The 21,769-nt window shown below is 35.3% G+C and overlaps 1 protein-coding gene across 2 annotated transcripts in view; it reads left to right on the top strand.

The window, feature by feature from the left end:
• eIF3a (eukaryotic translation initiation factor 3 subunit a) overlaps positions 1–21,769 on the top strand; it is a 378,310-nt gene that overhangs the window by 299,852 nt on the left and 56,689 nt on the right. For both annotated transcript variants that reach the window (XM_090393079.1, XM_090393080.1), the window contains exon 17: positions 15,821–15,971. In XM_090393079.1, coding sequence (XP_090249205.1) covers positions 15,821–15,971 — 151 coding nt within the window. The remainder of the gene's footprint in view (positions 1–15,820; positions 15,972–21,769) is intronic.

Genomic DNA, 21,769 nt, shown 5'->3' on the forward strand with positions numbered 1-21,769 from the left:
TGAATAGAGATGAATGGAAGAGGTGGAAGAGAACTTGAATCACTCTGTTCGAAGCTGAACTGATAAGAATGTTGATAAGCAGCTGCTTCATGCAAATGCAAAAACAGAACATATATTATTATTATTATGTGACACCTGCAGGGAATCCAGGGACTCATCATGGGAGGACACACTACTCTACTTTGCTAAATACATCTCATCCTCTCCATAATTACGTAATTCTCCAACTGTGACACTACTATCATCTATCGCACATCACCACCAACAACAATAACAGTATTTTTTTGTCGGTAAATTGCATGTGTTCTGATTTGTATGTATGCAGGATGAAAAACCCCGTGTTTCCAGAAGAAAAAACCCTGCAACACCATATGAGATCAGCTAACCCACCTTCAACTGAAAAAGTCCTTATAATTCCCCTCTTCACAACGAGAATCGAACCCAGGTCTTTTCCAATCAAAGGGCACAATGTTCCGCTGTTATTCCAATTGCGCTATGGCAGCCTTGTAAGAAAGTAATTGGAGTCTGAGAATAGTATTCTAAGATTTCGTAGATTTGAGATTTATTTAGCATTATTAGTTGTGTAGGTGAAGTAGTGTCTTGAACTAGAAGATATTTGGTTGCCCAAGAAACTGTGGATGGGAAACATTCATGCCAGGAAAGGCTAAGGATATAAGTCAGCTCAAGAATAGAAGCTTAACTTTTGGAGGTCTAAGTCCTTTACCTAGCAAATAGCAAAGAGTGGCAAGGAGATCACTGTTTGTTGTTTTAGTTATGGGCGATCTTGAAGCTTGGAATGTCTGAGCATCTACAAGGTTGTCAGATGAAGAAGAGTGTAGTGTACTTTCATCATCAAAACTGTAAATAGGATTTTATGTTAGTGAGAGAGGGTCATCATTGTTTATAACGAGTATGAACAAGAATACTATCCTATACTAACCCTGGTAGTTCATCCTTGAGTACTCTAGTGTTAATCAGGAAATTGAAGAGAGAGAACCATCCACCATGACATGTAGTTAAGGGACCAGGGAGTAAACTAGAAACCAGTTGTAAGGGTAAAGAGGCCTCTATGTCATACTCAGTTATATGTCCTGGAAATATCCTGAATAATTATGAGTTGCCAACAGCCTTTCCATGTTTTGTGTCTAATATGATTTAGATTAGCTGAGAGATCTAGGAGTGTGCTGTTTGTTCCTGATACATTGGCCTGAAGTTTGCTTTGGCTATCATATATAAGAGTTGGAGAAGATGACTGATACCAGGAGATTATCTATATCTTTTATTGATAATACATTGGTACCATCCCTGGGTGACAGACAGGTGGAAGGAGAAAAATTGTCAAAATTCCTTGATGAGTGATTACAGGATATGACTACCATTTCAGCAGTGAGCAAGTTTTCTGCATTTGATTCTTTAAAGTGTATTTTTATTACTATTATGTATTAATAATAGTATTGCTGACTGTAACTTAGACCAAGTGCAAAGCTTTGATTTTGGTCTCAAGTCACTTGAGATATGTAAGATTTATACTGGCACTTAGAAGTACACTTGTGGGACAGCTGTTGGTCAGATTATGGAGGGGTGAGGTGAGTGGCTTTTGTTCGAATAAGGATTGCTTCAGTTATTTACACTGAACAGGTATTTGGATCAGAAGAGCAGTAATGAGAATGTTTTTCCTTTCCACATTACTGTGGAAAGGAAAAGCAGAAATGAATGTATAATTTTGTGTTTGACTGAATTTCAACATCTGAAGCTTTTTCTACCTCAAGAGATGAAATCTATTCCAACCAGAAATTATCCCATAGGAATTCTGTTAGGAATAGATTTCATTCCTTGAGTTAGAAAAATCCACAAGTGTTGAAATTCACTGAAACACAAAGCCAAAGTAGATGATATTCAGCCAGAAATGTGTATATATGATGGTATTGGCATCGTCCCACATCCATTTCGGTTGGTGTGCTGTCGCATGGCTTTGCAACTTCATGACAGATTGACTGTATGATTTCATTTTTATCGATGTATGAAAATTTTAAGAGGCATAGAGCATCAGCATTTATCTTAATTGTAGGATAACTTTGAAAATGAAACACAATGTGTCTTTCATTTAAGATATATTAGAAAACAACAATGAAGGAGAATGCTATATTTGGTTGGTATATTTGAATTACTGAAATGTGTAAATATGTGAACCCTTATTAACATGCTATTAATGAAAGTATTTCATAAAATAATGAAATACTTTCATTAATAGCAAACGAATGATTAATTAATGTGTGTCCTTAATTATTAATGGTTTAAAACAATTGGAACTCCAAGAATTTGATCCACTGTGCTATCTGTATGCTGAAAAGTGTCTGTATTTGTTACCGCACACTCGGGCTATTAACAAGAATGTAATGCACTGTTTTTTCATTGAAAATGTTCTCTTCATAAAGCATTAGTATATTGTGTTTAATTTTAGGAATCGTGAAGTCAGGAAACAATTAGGGGAGTCTTGAACAGAAATAAATGCAAAAATATATCAGTGATATTGCTATTCTGTGAGTGTGCACCGCACACCTAACACATCTTGAATATCTCTGGATGGTATAATACTTTACAATGGCTACACTTCATAATATAGAGGGTGTAGTGGGCAGGTTAAATCACATAGATATCACTTGTACCAGCCTGTATAAAAATATCATCATCATCAAATTCCTGCTATGTACCCTCAAGGGATGTACAGGATATGATAGTACTACATGAAAAATTTACATCATTATTAATTTCCTATCTACAATTTTCCTCCAAATCAGTCTGTTACTTGTCAAGACTCCAACATTATCAGACCTTATATTTCTATCGTCTAAGTCACTTTGTACTGTATCAATCCACTTATATATCTTGGTCTTCCTCTGGGTCGTTTTGCTGCCAACCTGACAGAGAATACTTGTTTTGCTAATCTTTCCTCGCCCATTCTGTTTAAGTGACCATACCACCTGAGATTAGCTCTGCTAACGCATTCCTGGATGCTGACAATGCCAAGTTCTTTCCTAATATCCTCGTTTTTAATATGATATTGCCATTGATGCCATCTGTTCATGCCTATAATCTTTCTCAGGACTCTCATATCTGTGGGCTCTAGTCTTTGGTCAAGTGTTTCACTTCTGACCCAGCTCCCAGATCCATAAGTTAAAACTGGTTTGAACACTGTCTTGTATACAGCTAATTTAGTGTTCCGACTAATTTCTCTCTTATTTCATATGAATTTATTCAATTGACTTCCCACCATACCAGCTCTGCTGATTCTGTTGTCTATTTCTATATTTATGTTAAAGATACCACGCAATTTTAAACCTTGTTTTACTCCATTTTTTCCAAGTAAGCAAACAGACAAAATGTCAAGTTTGCGCCTGCAATTTATGGAATGAAATGAAAGGAAAAATAAAAAAATGGAGTAAAACCAGGTTTAAAATTGCTTGGTATCTTTAACATAACTATACCCAAGTTAAAAATACTTTCTATTTCTATATTTAATTTACTATATTCAGTAAAAATCGTGCCTAAATAGCTGAATGTTTTACTTGTTCCACAGGTTCTCCACAACACAGTTGACATTTTCAATGATTCTGCCTATTTTCATTGTCTTTGTCTTTTTATTGCTGACCTTCATACCATATCTATTACAACAGCTATTCAATTTAGTCAGAGAATCTTGCAGACTTGTAGCGGATTTATTTAGAAGTATAACATCATCTACATAAAGTAAAGAGCTGAGATTAACATCTCCAATTTTGATATCGGGTTTAATACCACTTTCCTTCATAATGTGATCCATATAGATAATGAATAACAGAGGGGATAATGTACATCCTTGTCTCACACCAGATTTAACATTAAACCACCTTCCTGTACTTCTTTCAATTCTAACTGCTGACTTACAACTCAAATAAAGACTAAGTATTGCTTGATATAATGCCCCATTGACACCATATAACTGCAGCGTATTGAATAGCTTCTCTCTTGGCACCTTGTCATATGCCTTTTCATAATCGACGAAACCTAAATACAGATCCCTGTTATGTTCCCATGCTTTCTCGACTATTTGTCGTAAAGTGAAGATCTGATCCTGTATGTATATATATATATATGATGATATATATATATGATGATCTGATCCAGTATAAAACGAGAAGCAAAAACTGAAGGCAAGAGTTATATTGGAATTTTTCTGTTTGTTGCGAAAAGGTTAATGCAGTTGTATTCATATGAATTGATTTATAAAGAAAAAAGTTAATAGTTGGCTTTCACTAAAACATTTGATGGGACTACAGGAATCGTTCATTATAGTCGACAGTTTGATATAATGAATTTCTTTTGGCATAACACTGCACCTGGAGGACTTTGGAACTTTTCAATAGTTTGTTGTATGAGCATGATGTTCAAGTGATGGTGCTTTAGTGGGAGTTAACTGTATAAGATGTATAATAACTTACGACGGTATCTTAACATCATTGCAGTAAGCTGTCATTGCAGTATTTCACCTGATATTCAAATATGAGATATTTATTTTTTTGCTTCATGCACATGTACTTTAAATAAATCTCTTGCAAGCCTTTGAAGGCTTTTAACAAAATTAAGTATGCTGATGAATTTTGTATGAGAATCATACAAAATTCATACAAGAAACCACAACAGTGTAGTGGCTTTTTCTTTTTTATTGATTTTTTAGGTGCGACTGAAAGAAGACAAAAACAGGTGAGATCTTTCTAAGCAACAAATAGAAACTGTTATATTCAGGCAATAACAATCAAGAGAAAACAATAAAAAAGGATAGCTATAGTATTCAACACTAAAAACAAGGATAATCTTCTTGATTGGCACTTGATATCAAATAGAGCAATTGTAAAATTCAGTGCAGCGTCATAATTCTAACAACGTTTAATTGCATCGATTTCACAGAAGTCGCATTCAAAATTCAAAGAATTGTGAACTTGTATATAATAGATGTAAATAATAATATCGCCTATATAAAATTAACCCAGAAAAATTTACATAATACTGTAGATAGAAAATATATGAGTGTGTATTTCAAAAGAAAATCCCTTAGAGAGCAGAAGAATGTTAGAATTACCTACATAAGTAATACAAAATGCCCATCTGTAGAAACCCCAAGGAATTAAACATGCTAAAATAAAGTAAACAAGTATCTAAAAATAGAAGTTTAGGGGCAATTACCTTAGAGTTTGGAAATATATTTGATGTATCACTTGGCATAGGGTAGAATGGAAACCCATTGTAACCAAAAACAGTCCGACACCACCGTCAAGGTTGATAGCAGAGGAGGGCGGTATACATCAGAAGCTGTTACACTATGCTGAAAAAGGGATTAAACCACACTTCAGGGAGATAGAAGTCGGAACTTTCTAGAAGGAAAGGAGTTAGCACGTGATGGGTACGGGGATCTCAGACCTTAGTTCAAAGTTTGCGCGGAAATATTTGGGGTCTAAGAAACCGCGCAAGGTTTAGAGAGGCGAAATAAAAAGGTTAGGAATTGGACTAAGGTAGATCGACATTGAGAGATGTGATGCCAGGAGAAAAGAGGGGAGTCGCATGGACTACATATGATCCCGGATCAAGTCATGGAGGGTAATCGGAGGCGAAACCTTGTAGAGCGACCAGTGGCCCAGGAACAAGATGACCCTATGTCCGAGTGCTTACTACGCTAAAAGATCGCGCTCCAGCCCTGTGAGTAATTCCAGAGGTGAACACGGTTTCCATGATGTGTCTGAAGTGATAGAGCAAGCCGTAACAATAGATGGGGATACAGAATAAGCCCAAAGAGAAGATACGATTAGAGTGCAATTGTGCCTATGAAAGAATTGATGTGAGTTGAATTTTTTGTTGAAAAACTTTCCCTTAATTAATGATATGAAGGACTGTTTTGGATAGACTGAATTCTTAGGATTGAAGGATGTAATAGATTGAAAACAAATTCGTATGAAGTAAATCTGCTTTTAGAATAATTGAAAAGATGTTAATGAAAGTTTAAGCTTACGTTGTATTACAATGAAATGGTTTAAAAGAATTGATAAGAAAATTATAGAATTTAGAATTGTAATGGTGTGAAAGGTTGATTTGCTAAGTGAGTGTTACTTTCTTTTTGTGAAAGTTAGAATTGGAGATTTTTATTAGTCAAAGCATGATAATTCCTAGATTGTAAACGGGCTGATAGTTATTTGATATACAGAATTAATTGTTTGATGATTTATGTATTTGATGCTTATAACACGCCTGAGAGTTGTTCTATGTGATGTTTAAATTTTGATGCTTAGCTTTGAGAGAAAATGATAGTTATTTGATATATAGAATTCATTGTTTGAAGATTTATGTCTTTGATGTAACATGCCTAAGAGATGTTCTATGTGATGTTTTAATTTTGATGCTTAGCTTTGAGAGGAAATGATAGTAACATCATTTAAGTATATTTATTGTATTACTGTCTTAGTGTAAATAAATTTACTGGAAGTATAAATATTTTCTTATGCCAATTAGAGATTTTTAGTGGCGCAGTCTGGAATAATCAAATAAATATCTAGAAATCCCAAGTATAAGTTTAATATACTGAAAGTAGGGAAAGGGAATTAAATGTTAACTGACTATATAGAAAGGTAACGAATAAGGATACAGTATAATAAAGTTAACGAATGAAAATATGGAAGACAAGTCTGAAGAAATAGATAGATATATATAAAGAAATCAATAGACAGATTTAAGATAGAAATATTACTAAGACGCAGTAACATTAGAACATAAGTAAAATATTAAAAAAAAATATAGAAACATCAAAAAATTTACATAATGCAGACAAATATCAGAATGCGGAACTAAACAGTGAGACTTATTTGCACCTATGGTCCCACAGAAGGCTCTACTAAGGAAGAAATGTAGGAATTTTTTTAGGTGTTAGAGAATGCAGCTGATACAGAGAAAAAGGGAAAAGTTGGTCCCTGTTGGAGATCTAAACAGCAGAGCAGGAAATGATACAAGACATAGAAATGTTTTGGAAAAAATTGGGAGAAAAGAGCAAAGCTAATGATAATCTTAAGTACCTGCTGGATTTCAGTTCAGGACATGAATTACTTATTACTAACACCATGTTCCAACATAAAAACATGTACAAATTCACATAGAAGATTCAGTAAGTAAGAAAATACTCATTAACTATGTTATAGTTGATAGCAATGTTTTCCCACAGGTTTAGGCCACAAGAGTACACAGAGGATTGGAAATAGAAAACAATTACTATTTAGTTTTGAGCAGAATAAAATTGAATTTCATATTGAAAAGAAATGTGTATAAGAAAGAGTTAAAATGAAACAAAGTTGAACAGCTTTGAGAGGTAAACTGTAGACTCAGATACACAAATATCATTCATGAAAAAATGAGTTTGAAAACAAAACCCAAATCTTGGAGATTCATTGGCAAACCTTGAAGAAAACATTGATTCAGCCAGAGAAGCATGTGGTTAGGTTGTCTGTAAGGATAGAAAAATCAGAACTCCGTGATTCACTCAAGAAGTTTAAAGAGGCAGTCTTAGAAAAGAAGAAAACATAATTAAAATTTCTGAGAAGTAAGTCAGCATTTACTCTTAGAGAATACAGAGAAAAATGTAAGAGAGTGAAGCGTTGTGTAAAACTAGCTAAACATGCACATGTACTTGGTAAAAAAATAAATACCAGGAAGATGGCAAAATATTCTTAAGGCTGTTGAAATGGTTAGAAATGGTGGAAAGATTACTGTCAAAGGATCAGAGATAATAAAGGTGATATGGAAACTTGAAGACAAAAAAATTCTAGATGTGTAGAGTAATTATTTTGAAAGATTGCTATATGAACCAAGCAGTGACAGTATGGTGGTAGAAAACACTCAGCAGGAATGCCATCTGGAATATATATCTGTACTTGAAGTAGAAAAAGCTATCACAAACCTGAATTGTGGGAAAGCAGCTGGAGTAGATGAAATTCAACCAGAAATACTCAAACTTGGAGATATAAAAATTTTACATTGACTGCACTGCATAATTCAGAAGGCTAAGAGTGTAGGGGAGGGCTTAGGCATAGGGATTGCCCCCCCCCCCCCCCCCCCCACACACACACTCCTGTTTCAACACAAAACAGAAGTATTCACAGTGCAGAAAGAAGACAGGCAACAACATCCAAGAAAAGGTATGGGCGAATTTTCTTCTACTATGCTACATATATTTACCTCTATAATACATCTGCAATGCCCTAAAAATTCTTGAGTAAAAAGCCAATGACATTAAAAAAAGGGGCACGCCTAAACAAAAGCAGGCAAAATAGCTGTAAAAATAATAATTTGTATTTAAGTTTGATATGCAAAAGGCATGTGAAAAAGGTGCCAAGAGGAAAGTTCTTCAGAATGCTACAATTATGTGGGGCAAAATAGCTATAAAAATAATTTGTATTTAACTTTGATATGCAAAAGGCATGTGAAAAGGTGCCAAGAGGAAAGTTTTTCAGAATGCTACAATTATGTGGTGTAAATGAGACATTATATCAAGCAATACATAGTCTCTGTTTAAGCTGAAAGTCAGCAGTTAGAATTGAAGGAGATACAGAAAGATGGTTTGATTTTAAATCAGGTGCTATGTGAACAAGGGTGCACATTATCGTCATCATTCATTATCTATATGGATCACATTATGAAGAAAAGTGCTATTAGACCTAATATCAAAATATCAGGTCTAATAGCCCCAGGATTCCGCACTAGGGTTGGGACCCCCCCCCCCCCCGAGTCATCAGAATTCAAGGAGAACCAGCCTACCAGTTCAGAATACGGGGAGTTTGGCCCCCCCCCCCCCCTCCAGTATATGTATAATTCAGTTCCTAGGACACCCAATGAGGAGACCAAAGTTGTTGTAGGATTAAGTCTTGAATTTTATTACATTGCATATAGATAAACTATCAGTATATGCATGCAGATGTGCTATCAGTAGTGTTGTTTATGTAAATTAGTGTAAACTCGAGTTTTCTGTTTCAGACTATCAGTTTTTTATATATGCATTTATATGTAAAATCACAGTTGATTGTTTATATATAATACAGTTGAGCATTGCATATATATCATGTTGATCTATAGTGTTAAATTTAAACCAAGCAAATGTAGTAGAAGATTCTCTTTTAAGTTATTTTATCCAAAATATAAGGGTAACAATTTAAGGTTTGTGTATGTTTAGAACACAATAAGTTAGAGACTTACTTATTTCACTGAAAGTTGGAGTTTTTACCACTTTCAAGCAAAGTGCTGTGAAGATTATGTGTAATGGCAGCAGTTTCTCTCACATAACTATAAATGTTATGCATTCTGGAGCATGCATGAGTTAATAGCTGAAGAGCTGTAAGAAAGAAAGATATGCAGGGATGTGGAGGAATTTGTGGAACTAGATAGAGGAAAGTTCCATTAGTAGCAGGTTTTACACTTCAGAATAAAGTGTAAAAAGATTTCAGCTGTGAAAGAATAGTTGTGAAATAAATGAAATTTAGAACTGATAAATGAAGTTTCTCATATAGAGAAACTTCATTCATGAGAAATGTCTATTGGATATTAAAAGTTCCATTACATGAGTAAGTTAACAGCTGTTTCAGAAATAGATATAGCAAGTGTTCTATGGACTCTCTTTTCATTTTCCCTTGGAAATCTTTTGTACAGGAAGTGGAAAAATTTTGTCAATCTCACAAAAAGAAAGTAGAAACAGATATGATTTGTGTAATATTTTTCTAGCAGGCAATATAGGAGGAATGTTACAAAATAGGAATGTTAGACAGTGTTCAAAATTGAGAATTTTATTGTCCAAGTCTGAACTTTTCGTATCTCTTACTAAGAATAGGAAATCTACATTTAATTACAGGAATTTAGTAAGAGAAGGGTGGTTTTTCAGGATTAAGGAACTTTGAAGAGAGAGGGGGGTGGGGAAACTGTTTTTCAGATAATTTTTGGTATTAAAGACCATGTTTTTTTAAAGATAAGTCAAGATACTCTTAAGGAACACAAAGTTCTTTTTTTGCTGGCATATTTTGGTCCCAGAGAAGATACAATTTGTTTAATAATGCTTTTCGACTTTTAAGACATGTCTGTTTTGGTTCAAGTTCAGAATATTATAAATTACTTTTATTCTAGTATTATTAAAGTTCTTGCATTTTTGTAAACAGATGTGTGTAGACGTAATTAGGTTGATTAACTAGAAGTTAAGATTGATTTTTAAGAATAGTAGAGAATTATCATTACCAAAATAAATGCATATATCTAGGATCTTGCTCATGTGCTTAGATTTCAGTATAGAAATCTAATACCTTGCAGCATATTTTCACAGTTAGCACAATCAGTGCCAAGAATTTAATAAATAAAATCAAGTTAAACTTTCTACAATAGCATCTTTCTGACTTGAGCAGCACTCATGTGCATTTTAGTTTTCTTCTTTTTAAATGTAACATTTTTGTGTCACTATTTCAATTTCATCTTCTATATTTTTTGAATATAATTAATTATAATATCATTTCTTATTTGTCATCACTTTCCAGATATCTTATCCTCAGCTGGTGGCTGCTTGGATGTTAGTACCATATAATTAACTTTACCTTATTGCTAATCTCCTATGAATAATTTTCCTCCCAATTAGTTTCATACTCATCAGCACTCCCGTGATGTTTCAGTGTCATATCTGATATTTCAGTCTTGTTTGCTGTTGATTGACTCAATCCACCAAGATCTTGGTCTTTGTATGGGTATTCTTCCTGGCCATCTTATCACCAAGCACCTGTTTTGCTGATCACTCCTATCTCATTCTGTTTAAGTGATCACATCACCATAAATTAACTCTACTCACATACTAGAATGCCACCAGTTCAAGTTCATTCCTAATATCTCCATTTTTAATATGATTCAGCATTCAGTGCCATCTGTTAACCCTCAAAATTTTTCACAGAGCTCTCATAGCTATTGTCACTTGTCTTTGCTCACATGTGCCATATTTCTAACCTAACTCTGAGATCTCTAACTTAACTGTTTTAACACGATCTTGTATACTGTCAGGTTAATGTTTTTTTAAAACTGGCTTCTCTCAGTATCATCTTTGCTTATTTCCATATTTAATTTGCTATCTTCACTAAAAACTGCATCTATACAGCTGATATATTTTACTTGTTCTAAAGATTCTCCATTAGGAATGCAGCTGAAGTTTTCTGTGTTCCTGCTCATTTTCATAGTTTCATGCAAAATTTATTACAGCTGTTACTCAATTTATTTGGAGAATCCTGTATATTTCTATTTCCTTTTCCTTGTATTTCTTTCAATTCTAACCGTGAGCTTACAACTTAAAGCTAGACTAACTATTGCTGCATATAATGTTCCATTTATAGCAAGTAATTGTAGTGTTTAGAAAAAGTTTTTCTCTGAGAATCTTGTTACATGCCTTTACCAGATCTATAAAACTTAAGTACAGATCATTGTTACATTCCTATGATTTCTCAGCTATTTGTCATAAAGTGAAAATCTGATCTCAGCAACATCTGTTTAACTTGAACCCAGCTTGTTTTTCTACGAGTTTCTTTTCCACAATTTTTCTTAACCTCTTCTCAAGTATGCTTGCATAAATCTTGCCTGGAAAACTTAGAAAAAAAAAGCTCCTCTATAATTTTCACATTCAGTTTTAATCTCCTTTTTTATAGTTGGAACTATAAGTGCTCTACTCTAATCATCTGTGATTCATCCTTCTGACCAGGCCTCCTGAATTTTGCAGTTTTAGCCGCTGCAAAACTTATCGTTTTATTTTTTTATATATATATTTGATCGTATCTGGTCAGATATCTACATCAGCTACCTTTCAACATTTCTGGCTTTCGATTGCTTTTTCTGCTTCAAGTATTGATATGTATTTCTGTTTGTATTCCTCTTGAATATTTCCTTTTAACTGTCTCTCAAAGTAATCGCTCCAAATATTTTTACTTCAGTTTTCATTTTGCCTTTATGATCTTTGATTCCTTTTACAGTATGCTTTCCTTCATTTCTAAGGTTTTTCCCTAGCCTTAGGTACATTTTGCCATCTTCCTGATATTTATTTTCTGTGTTCTTAACAGAAAATTCATAGCTTAGCTCCTTTACACTTTTCTCTGTTATTTAAATTAAGGGGATATTAAATCCCACATTGTTTTAAAACCAAATAAGAAACTCAAAGATTGGAATCAGAGAGTTTCATGCCGAATATAGTAAACTATAAAGTATCGGCGACCACTAGCGTGAGCTAATGCAAGTGAGCCTAGTACGTAGTACAATACCGGAGAACTCGCAGCAAAGTCGGTAAAGTTCTGATCGCTATTCTTAGGTATATTCCATAATGTAAAAACACATTTCCTAGGAAATATATGCTGTTATTATATTATGGTGGGAGGTCACTACCCAGACCGTTTTCAGCCTTTTTTGAGGCTTCATCAGTGAGTAGCTAGACCAAATTAATACCAAAGTGTATAGCGAAAAGAACTTATATACTCTGCTATACGAGTTTCCAAACAGGTGCAACCATTAAGTTACTTAAATATAAAGAGCTAATAAGCTTCATTTTGGCGATATAAACATTATTTAAATTAAGGGGATATTAAACCCCACATTGTTTTAAAACTGAATAAGAAACTCAAAGATTGGAATCAGAGAGTTTCATGCCGAATATAGTAAACTATAAAGTATCGGCGACCACTAGCGTGAGCTAATGCAAGTGACCATGGTACGTAGTACAATAACGGAGAACTCGTAGCAAAGTCGGTAAAGTTCTGATCGCTATTCTTAGGTATTTTTCCATAATGTAAAAACACATTTCCTAGGAAATGTATGCTGTTATTACATTATGGTGGGAGATCACTACCCAGACCGGTTTCAGCCTTTTCTCTGTATTATTTTAAGGCACCTGTCAACATATTTGCTAAAAACTTTTCATATCCTGTCTTTGTTTTCAAACTATTTTTTCTTGAATAATAATGTTTGGGTAGTTGACTGCAGTTTGTCTGTAAAACCTTCTCAACTTTATTTCCTTTTAAAACTTTCATATATATTATTCTTTTCAATGTAATATGCATTGTTATCCTACATAAAACTAAGTGATGATCACTTCCATTTCCTAGTACTTTTAATAAGTACTTGCAATCAAGAAGTTTTTCTTCACGTTTGGTGTTGAATGCTATCATTACTGCAAACTTTTCTTGATCGTTATTACAACAAAAATAAAATAATAAGTAAACTGTATTCTTAGTAGTCAGTTATGAGTTTGTTTAATCTAAAATCCTTAACTTATAAAACCAGTTGATGGTTAAGTGCATAACACATTATAATGTGCTGTTATGTGGAATGACGTGTATAATTTTTTTTTATTATAAAAAAAAAATTATTCTATTTACAGGTATCCTTGCTTAACGCGGTTTTGCTTAACGAGGATTTGATTATCGCGGCAAAATTAATTGCGGCAATCCCTTGATATACGCAGCAAGAGTTTTGATTAATGCACCTTTAAATTTACCACGCAAAATTATGCTCACGTCACGAGGCTGCTAGCCTCGTGGTCATCCAAATTCTCTTAATGACCTGTGTGAGAATGTGAAAGTTTTATTTTTCCCACAAAATACATCATTGTTACAACCTATGGACATGGGAGTCATTGCAACTTTCAAAGCCTATTTTCTTAAAAAGACATTCTCAAAGGCAGTTGAAATAACAACGGATGAAAATAATGCTACGAGGCTGAGTGCCAACCAGTTACTTCGCTGCTAGCATTAATACTGGATGCATTACAAGCTCCAATTGTTCTGTTGTATGTATTTACAAATTATGTACTTATTAAAATTTACAGCCCATTGATCGTGTCGAAGAATAAAATCAAACCCTCAACTGGGTCATTAAGTGAAAAAAAAGAAGAGGAAGGTTTTTACCTTAGATACAAAACTTGATATAATTAAAATATTTAAATGTGGTGAAAGTAAAAGTAAGATCAAATGCGAATTTGGTTTTAATGAGTCTACAATACGGACTATTTTATCCAAAACTGATGAGCACTGTGAGCAAGGTAAAGTGGCATCTGCAAGTCTGCAATGCACACGTAACCGGAGTGCTATAATGTTTGAAATGGAAGATCTGTTGATTATTTGGCTGGAAGACTGCAATCAAAAGAGAATTCCAATTAGTGCTTATAATATCACAGTCAAAGCCCTAAGCTTGTTTTCAAGACTTAAAGAGACAAATATAAAGAAGACAATTCAAAATTCGCAGCTAGCAAAGGCTGGCTTGAAAATTTTAAATCTAGAACAGGACTAAAGAATGTGAAAATAACAGGTGAAGCTGCAAGTGCTGATGAAGATGCTGCATCCACATTTCTTGCTGAGCTGCAGAAAATTATCGAAGAAAATGATTACAATTACCGCCAAATTTTCCATGTAGATGAAACTGGACTCTATTGGAAAAAAATGCCATCTAGAATTTTTATATCAAAAAAAGAAGCAGCGCAGCCTGACTATAAAGTATCAAAAGATCACTTAACTGTTATGCTTGGAGGGAATGCCTCTGTCTATCGAACTCAGAACCCAAGGGCTTTAAAAGGATGTAACAAGAACTCTTTACCTCTTGTTAATCTGTAATTTGGCAGGCGAATCAGAAGGCTTGGGTTAACCAAAGTCTGTTCGAAGATTGGTTTAAGTCTTATTTTTGCCCGGCAATTGAAACTTATTGCAAGAGAAATAACTTAGCTTTCAAAGCTCTTTTGCATTTAGACAACGCACCTGGTCATCCAAATTCTCTTAATGATCTTTGTGAGAATGTGAAAGTTTTATTTTTCCCAACAAATACGAAATCATAGCTACAACCCATGGACATGGGCGTCATTGCAACTTTCAAAACCTATTTTCTTAAAAAGACATTCTCAAAGGCAGTAGAATCAACAACGGGAGAAAATGCAATTACGCTCCACGAATTTTGGAAAAAATTTAACATTAAACACTCGATTAAGAACATTTGTGACTCGTGGGAGCAAGTGTCTTCGTGTTGCATGAAAGCTGTTTGGAAAAACCTTCTGCCAGAATTGGCTAATGACTTAGGTTGTTTTCGATCTCCTATGAACAACGTAGCCAAAGAAATGATTGCAATTGGTGAAGACCTCGGTTTTGATGGTGTTGATGCAGAAGATGTTAAAGAATTATTGGATTCAAATTCAAAAGATTTCAGTGACAACTATCTTCTTGAAATTGAACAACGCACATATGAAGACAACGAACAGATGGAATATGAAGATGAGGTTCCAAAGGATATAACAGCCAAAGAACTGGATGGAATATTTCGCAGTTTAGAATCGCTTAAGCAGCAAGTAATGGATATGGATCCGGATGTTAATCGAAGAATGCTTGTTTGCCGAGGTCTGGAGAGTCATTTTGCTTGTTATCGTAGAATTTATGCCGATAAGAAAAAACTAAAACTGTTCAAATGACTCATAACTTCTTTTGATTAAAAAAAAAATTACAGTAACTAATGCAGGTACAAGTATTTATTAAACATTTACTTTGCATTCATTTTTTATCTTTCCTAAAAGAGTACCATATAAAACAAACTATTATTAGTACAGTAATCGATCAGGGATTAATTGTACTTTTTACCATTGATTATTAGATTTGATTAACGTGATTTTGATATATGCAGTGACATCGAGGAATTAATTAACCGTGTTAATTGAGGGATACCTGTATTTTACTTAGAGATTTCATAAGATTTCCTTTTTTTTTTTCTTTTAAAGAATATGAAGAACATTTAGCCAAACTTGAAGAAATAGAAAATAAGAAGCGTGCACGAGAAAAAGAACTTGAAGAAAAGTTGAAAAAAGAAATGGAAGAAAGGTTAATTCAGGAAAAAGAAGAGAAAGAAAAGGCTAGAAGGATTCCCACACGGTAATTTTTATTTCTCTTATTTTATGAAAAATGGTTTATATTTAATAGTAACTTACAAAAGCTCTAGGTATCCCAAGACCTGGTGGCACCTGCCAATAAGTAATGTTAAACTTGTGCTCCTGCTTTTTATCGTAATTGCAAGTGCTTTTTGTGCAAAATAAGCAGTAAACGGAAAAGTAACAGAAGCTACTAAGCAGCTGTTTACTTCAGCAAAACTCGTAAGTACCCATAGTCCATTAAAATCAGCTATTTTTTACAACTAAAAAACAGCCACGTGAAAGCACTATGCCTACCATGCGAAGTAAAGATGGTGGCAACAAAGGCCAACAACGGAAGATTAACTCGAGTCCCGTCAATGTAGTGCTGCCGATCACCAACAAACCAAATGACATTACAAAGTGTTGCAACTGTGAAACCAGAGTCAAAGAAAGAAAAAAAAAAGTATATTGTGCGATTTTTGTTGCAACTGGCTACATATTTCCTGTGCGAAAATAAATGAATATGTGCACAAGCTTTTTACCGATCTTAACCAACCCTACTTTTGTACAATGTGCCTCCCTTCCGTAAAACAGATACTAAACCTAGGCAAAAGAGTTGAAAACCTCGAGCAACTTAGTACTATGATCGATTAATACTATGATCGATACTTTCTCCTCCAAAATTGGAAAGTTGGAAACTAAGCTTGAGTTGCTCAACGACGAGTGCCCAATCGCAAGCGCGCCCGTGCTTGCTTATGAACTTTGTGAACTAATTGCATCAATGGTACAAGAGTCGCTCGAGGCTGAAAATAGGAAACTCAACCCTGTTATCCTGAACTTTCTAACAAAAAACGGTAAATCCTTAAAAGAAGATGTCAGCAAACTAGCAGGAGAATACAATTTTGATCCCAGAAATATCGTCGAATGCCATCTTATCAGACCCATAAACAAAAGAAAGGACGGAATGAACTTTCCACGTCTCTGTGAAAGTGGCCTGCGACTCAGCAATAAACTCATCCAAATTTATAATAGCGATAAATAACAAGCTAAAGGACACTTGCAGCCAGTCGTGCATACGTGCTCGACCTGATTTAACCTTTGACCAGGGAGAACAAAGATGACAACTAGAAGAAAAACACCAAAATGAAGACAACAGTTGGATAATAGACTACAAACAAACCAAACTAGTACAAAAACCAAGTGACGCCACCAAGGACACCAGTATGCAGGCACTGCATAGGAAACATGCAAGACCGTTGGGGTCAAATCCATGCCTCACAGAACCTTGCATATCCACTTCACCAACATCCGTGGCCTCAACTCCAACCTTAATAACATCCACTATCATCTGCAGTCCACCAAACCCCACCTACTCTTTTTAATAGAAACTCAAATCTCACCTTCTCCCAGCACTATTCATCTCAACCTTCCTAACTATACACTGTTTAACTCCTTTTGACCCAAGGGTGGTGTCTGTGCATATATCCGCTCTGACATACCCTGCCAGAGAGCAACTAACTTAGAATCGCCCAACTTTGACATTCTTTGGCTGAAGATATCCTTCCCCCATTCAGTAAAATTCATCTGCTGTCTCTATCGCTCTCCTAATACCACTAATCTCTCTAAGCTCTTTCATTTCCTGTCTTTAAAAAGTTGATTTTCTCCAGTCCCACTCTCCCAATAGTGAAATCATCCTCCTGGGTGATTTCAATGTTTATAACACCAATTGGCTTTCCTCTTCCAGTTATACAGATCCTGCAGGCAGAGATGCTGAAACATTTGCAGTCACCAATGACCTTACACGAATTGTTCAAAAACCTACCAGAATACCAGATGACCTGAACCACTCCCCAAATACCCCAGATCACTTCCTTACTAATGACCCCTCCAAATATGTAGTGAGCCCTCCCTGGGTAATTCTGACCACAACCTAGACTCACCTCCTCTCCCTTGCAACAACGCTTACACAGTCACTCACACACGAGTAGTTTGGCATTATAACAGTGCCAAATGGCACAGTCTCCGAGACTACTATGCTTCATTCCTATGGTTGGATTACTGTTTCCAGTCTTCCAACATATACGCCAAACGTATCACCAAAGTAATCCTCACTGGCATGAACACATACATTTCCCACATTACTCTGAATTACCATCCCCTGTCTGGGTTCCATCCCCTATTGGAACACTTTTTTGGGGTTCCCCCAAAAGATGTGCCATGGTTGTACAAGTGAAAAAATCAGGCATACCACAAGTGGCTCAAATCAAGAACCCCATCCTCCTTCAAAGCCTACACTGAAGCCCGAAACAGATGCAAGAAAATTATCAAATCTAAAATACCAAAACTTCCTGTTTCTAAAGTAGGATGCTTGCAGCCTGTCCAAATGGAAATCATGCCTTTTGGTCTCTTGTCAAGGCAATTGGTTGTAACTTTTGCTCTACACTATTCCCACCTCTATCATACCCAGATAGCTCAATTGCAACATCACCCACAGAAGAAGCTAACCTCCTGGCTTCACACTTTGCCTCCAATGCACACATAACTTACAATGGCAAATGCCATGCCCTACAGTCATTCCAACTGCCCAACATACAATGCCCCCTGTATCCTTTTACAAAAAGATATCATAAACCTGTTGTCTGAATTAGACACACAAACGTCTCCTGGCTGGCCCTGATGGCATTCCTCCAATTGTCCTGAATGTCTGTGCACCAGAACTGACTCTTATCCTATGCCCTCTGTACATACACTCTTACTCCACTGGTATATTCCTAGCTTTGGCCAGTTTCCAAAGCCTGGAAACTGGCCTATATATTCAACCCATTCCTAAAAAGGGTGACAAATCACTACCATCTAACTACCGTTCTATCTCACTCACTTCAGCCCTATCTAAAGTGATGGAGAAAACCATCAACTCTCAGCTCCTAATCTACTGTGAAGGTCCAGCTATTAAGTGACCACCAGTACGAATTCCGTCAAAACCGATCAACAGGAGATCTACTCTCATACATACCAGATGACCTGAACCACTCCCCAAATACCCCAGATCTCTTCCTTACTGATGACCCCTCCAAATATGTAGTGAGCTCCCTGGGTAATTTTGACCACAACTTAGTGCTCATCCCCCCCCCCCCCCCCATTCAACAACACTTTCACAGTCACTTCCACACAAGAGTAGTTTGGCATTATAACAGTGTCAGATGGGATAGTCTCCAAGACTACTATGCTTCATTCCCATGGTTGGACTATTGTTTCCGGTGTTCATTTCACTGAAGTGAAGTTTCTCACTCACTTCAGTCCTATCTAAAGTAATGGAGAAAACCATCAACTCTCAACTCCTACCTTGAAGGTACCTGGCTATTATGCGCCCACCAGTACGGATAGATCTACTCTCATACATCACCCATCACTGGGCAAACGCCATGGGGAAATTCGGTGAATCCCAAGTAGTTGCACTTGATATCTCTAAAGCCTTTGACAGAGTCTGGTACAAAGGCTTACTAAGCAAATTCCCATCATTTGGACTGCCTCAGGACTTCTGCAGATGGATTGCCAGCTTTCTTAATATTCAAAGCCAGATAACTGAGAGGAGGCCTACAGATTACTTTCAAGGAACGTGTAGAATTGATTGAAGCTTCTGACTTAATGTCCAGTCTTCACCTCATGCAATGTGCCCCATTGTTAGAGTACTACTGGGTATTGAGTGAACATAGATAAGATGGGCTTGCAATTTGAGACTTTCAAACAAATTGTATTCTGTATTGGCTTAAACCAGAAATAAACATTGTTATAACATAAAATAAACATACGACTCCACTGTTTAGAGGAAAGGTCAAAGCTAATAATAATGGCAAGTGTGCGTGTGCTGGATTTCTATTCAGAACATGGACCAGTCATTACTGACACTATCTTTCAACATAAAGATATTTACAAAAAAAAAAAAAAAAAAAAAAAGTCTTATTGACTGTCATCATTCATATTGCTGGTTCAGGATACAAGGGTATACAGGGAATTTGAAATTGGATGCAGTCATCACTTATTTTTGCTGCAACCAATTTCAAATTTCCTGGAATAAAATAAATATCATATTGAAAATAATTAATTAATTAAAGAAAATAATTAAAGTAGAGCAGGTTTTAGAGGTAAACTGTCGACTCAACTATACAAATATTATTCAAGAAAAACAAGGTGGAAACAACAACCATTTTGAGGAATCTCTTTGCAGGCTGCAAAATACTGATTCATCAAAGGAGGTATATAGTGTAATTGGTTACAAGGAAAGAAAAATCTGAACTTCATGGTAGATGCAAGAAGCTAGTGGCACTCCTCGAAAAGAAGAAAGCACATTCAAATGTTCTAGCAAATAAGTGCATGTACTCTGAGAGAATACTGTGTGTGTGTGTGTGAAATAAATAAAAATGTTAAAAAAAAGCAAACCATTAAGCCAAAATAAAAGTCATGGGAATTCTTTGGTAAGGATATCCAAGACAAAAGTCATCAAGATAGGAAAATATTCTGGCGATTATCGAAGAAACTTTGAAATGGAGGAGAAAGTACAGTGAAAGGAATCAGAGATGATAAATGTGATAAAACTAAATATATTCTGGATGTCTACTTGGAAGTGATTGCTAAGCAAAACAAGCATCAAAACAGTGGTAAAAATATCTAAGTGGAGTGTAATGGGAGACATATCAATACTTCAGGCAGAAAAGGTTACCAGAGATCTGAAATGTGGAAAAGCAGTTGATATTCAACGAGAAATGACCAGCTATGGAAATATAAAAGTTCTACCGTAGCTACACTGTATAATTCAGATCTGCTCAGACACCTGACTTCTGATTGATTACAGTGTATCACTCTAGTCAATCTAGAATTCAGTGGAAGAAGAAAAGAAAAATTGTCGAAGAGAAACAAGAAGAGCAAGGTGAGTTCAAGAATTTCACAGGTTGTCAAGCCTAGATTTTCACTTTATGACAAATCGTTGAATAATCATGGGAATATTAGGATCTGTATTGGGGAAAAAACTTTTCAAAATGTTATAATTATATGAGAAGTGGAATATCTTACAGAGCAAGATAAAATCTGTATTTAATTAAATTCAGCAATTAGAACAAAGAAGGTATCGAAAAATGACGATGTAAAATTAGGTGCAAGACAAGAATGTATATTATCTCAACTCTTATTTATTCATCATCTATATGGATCATATTATGAAAGAAAGTGGCATGAAACCTGATAATAGAATCAGAGATAACAAACTGAGCCATTTTCTTTTAATGTACTCCTAAATAAATCATTTGGAAGTCCCAGAATTCTTCTCAGCTGTATAACAGTTGTAACAAACTTGTATGAAAATCATGAATAGAAAGTCCAAAACTATGAAAGTAGTAAGGAATGTATAAAATTTCATTCTATGGAGAACAAGTACAATATTTCAGCTATTTAGTCACAGTTTATCGTGAATATGGAAGTGGGCAACGCAACAATCAATGCCAGTGTGTTAGGTGTGACAGTGTTCAAACCAATTTTACCGAATGGATCTGTAAGCTTGGTTAGAAATAAAACATATGAATGACCTCATATTAAGAGTTCAGAGAATAATACATGGGGGGGTGATCAGATGGCAGCAATGACAGAATTATATTAAAAAGGAAGATATTAGTAAGAGAGATGACATGGTTGGCATTTGGCAATGTGTGTGAGCAGAGTTAACCACCTTACTGGCCATTATGGGTCAAATACACATCCTCATGTGCTTCGTATCCATCATATATTTCAATGGCATTGCAGTTTTAATATGCACTTCGCATCCATGATAAC

This window comes from Typopeltis vanoorti, chromosome 5 (genome assembly GCF_054136105.1).
Source record: "Typopeltis vanoorti isolate ZY-2024b chromosome 5, IOZ_Tvanoo_1.0, whole genome shotgun sequence".
NCBI classification, from domain to species: Eukaryota; Metazoa; Arthropoda; class Arachnida; order Uropygi; family Thelyphonidae; genus Typopeltis; species Typopeltis vanoorti.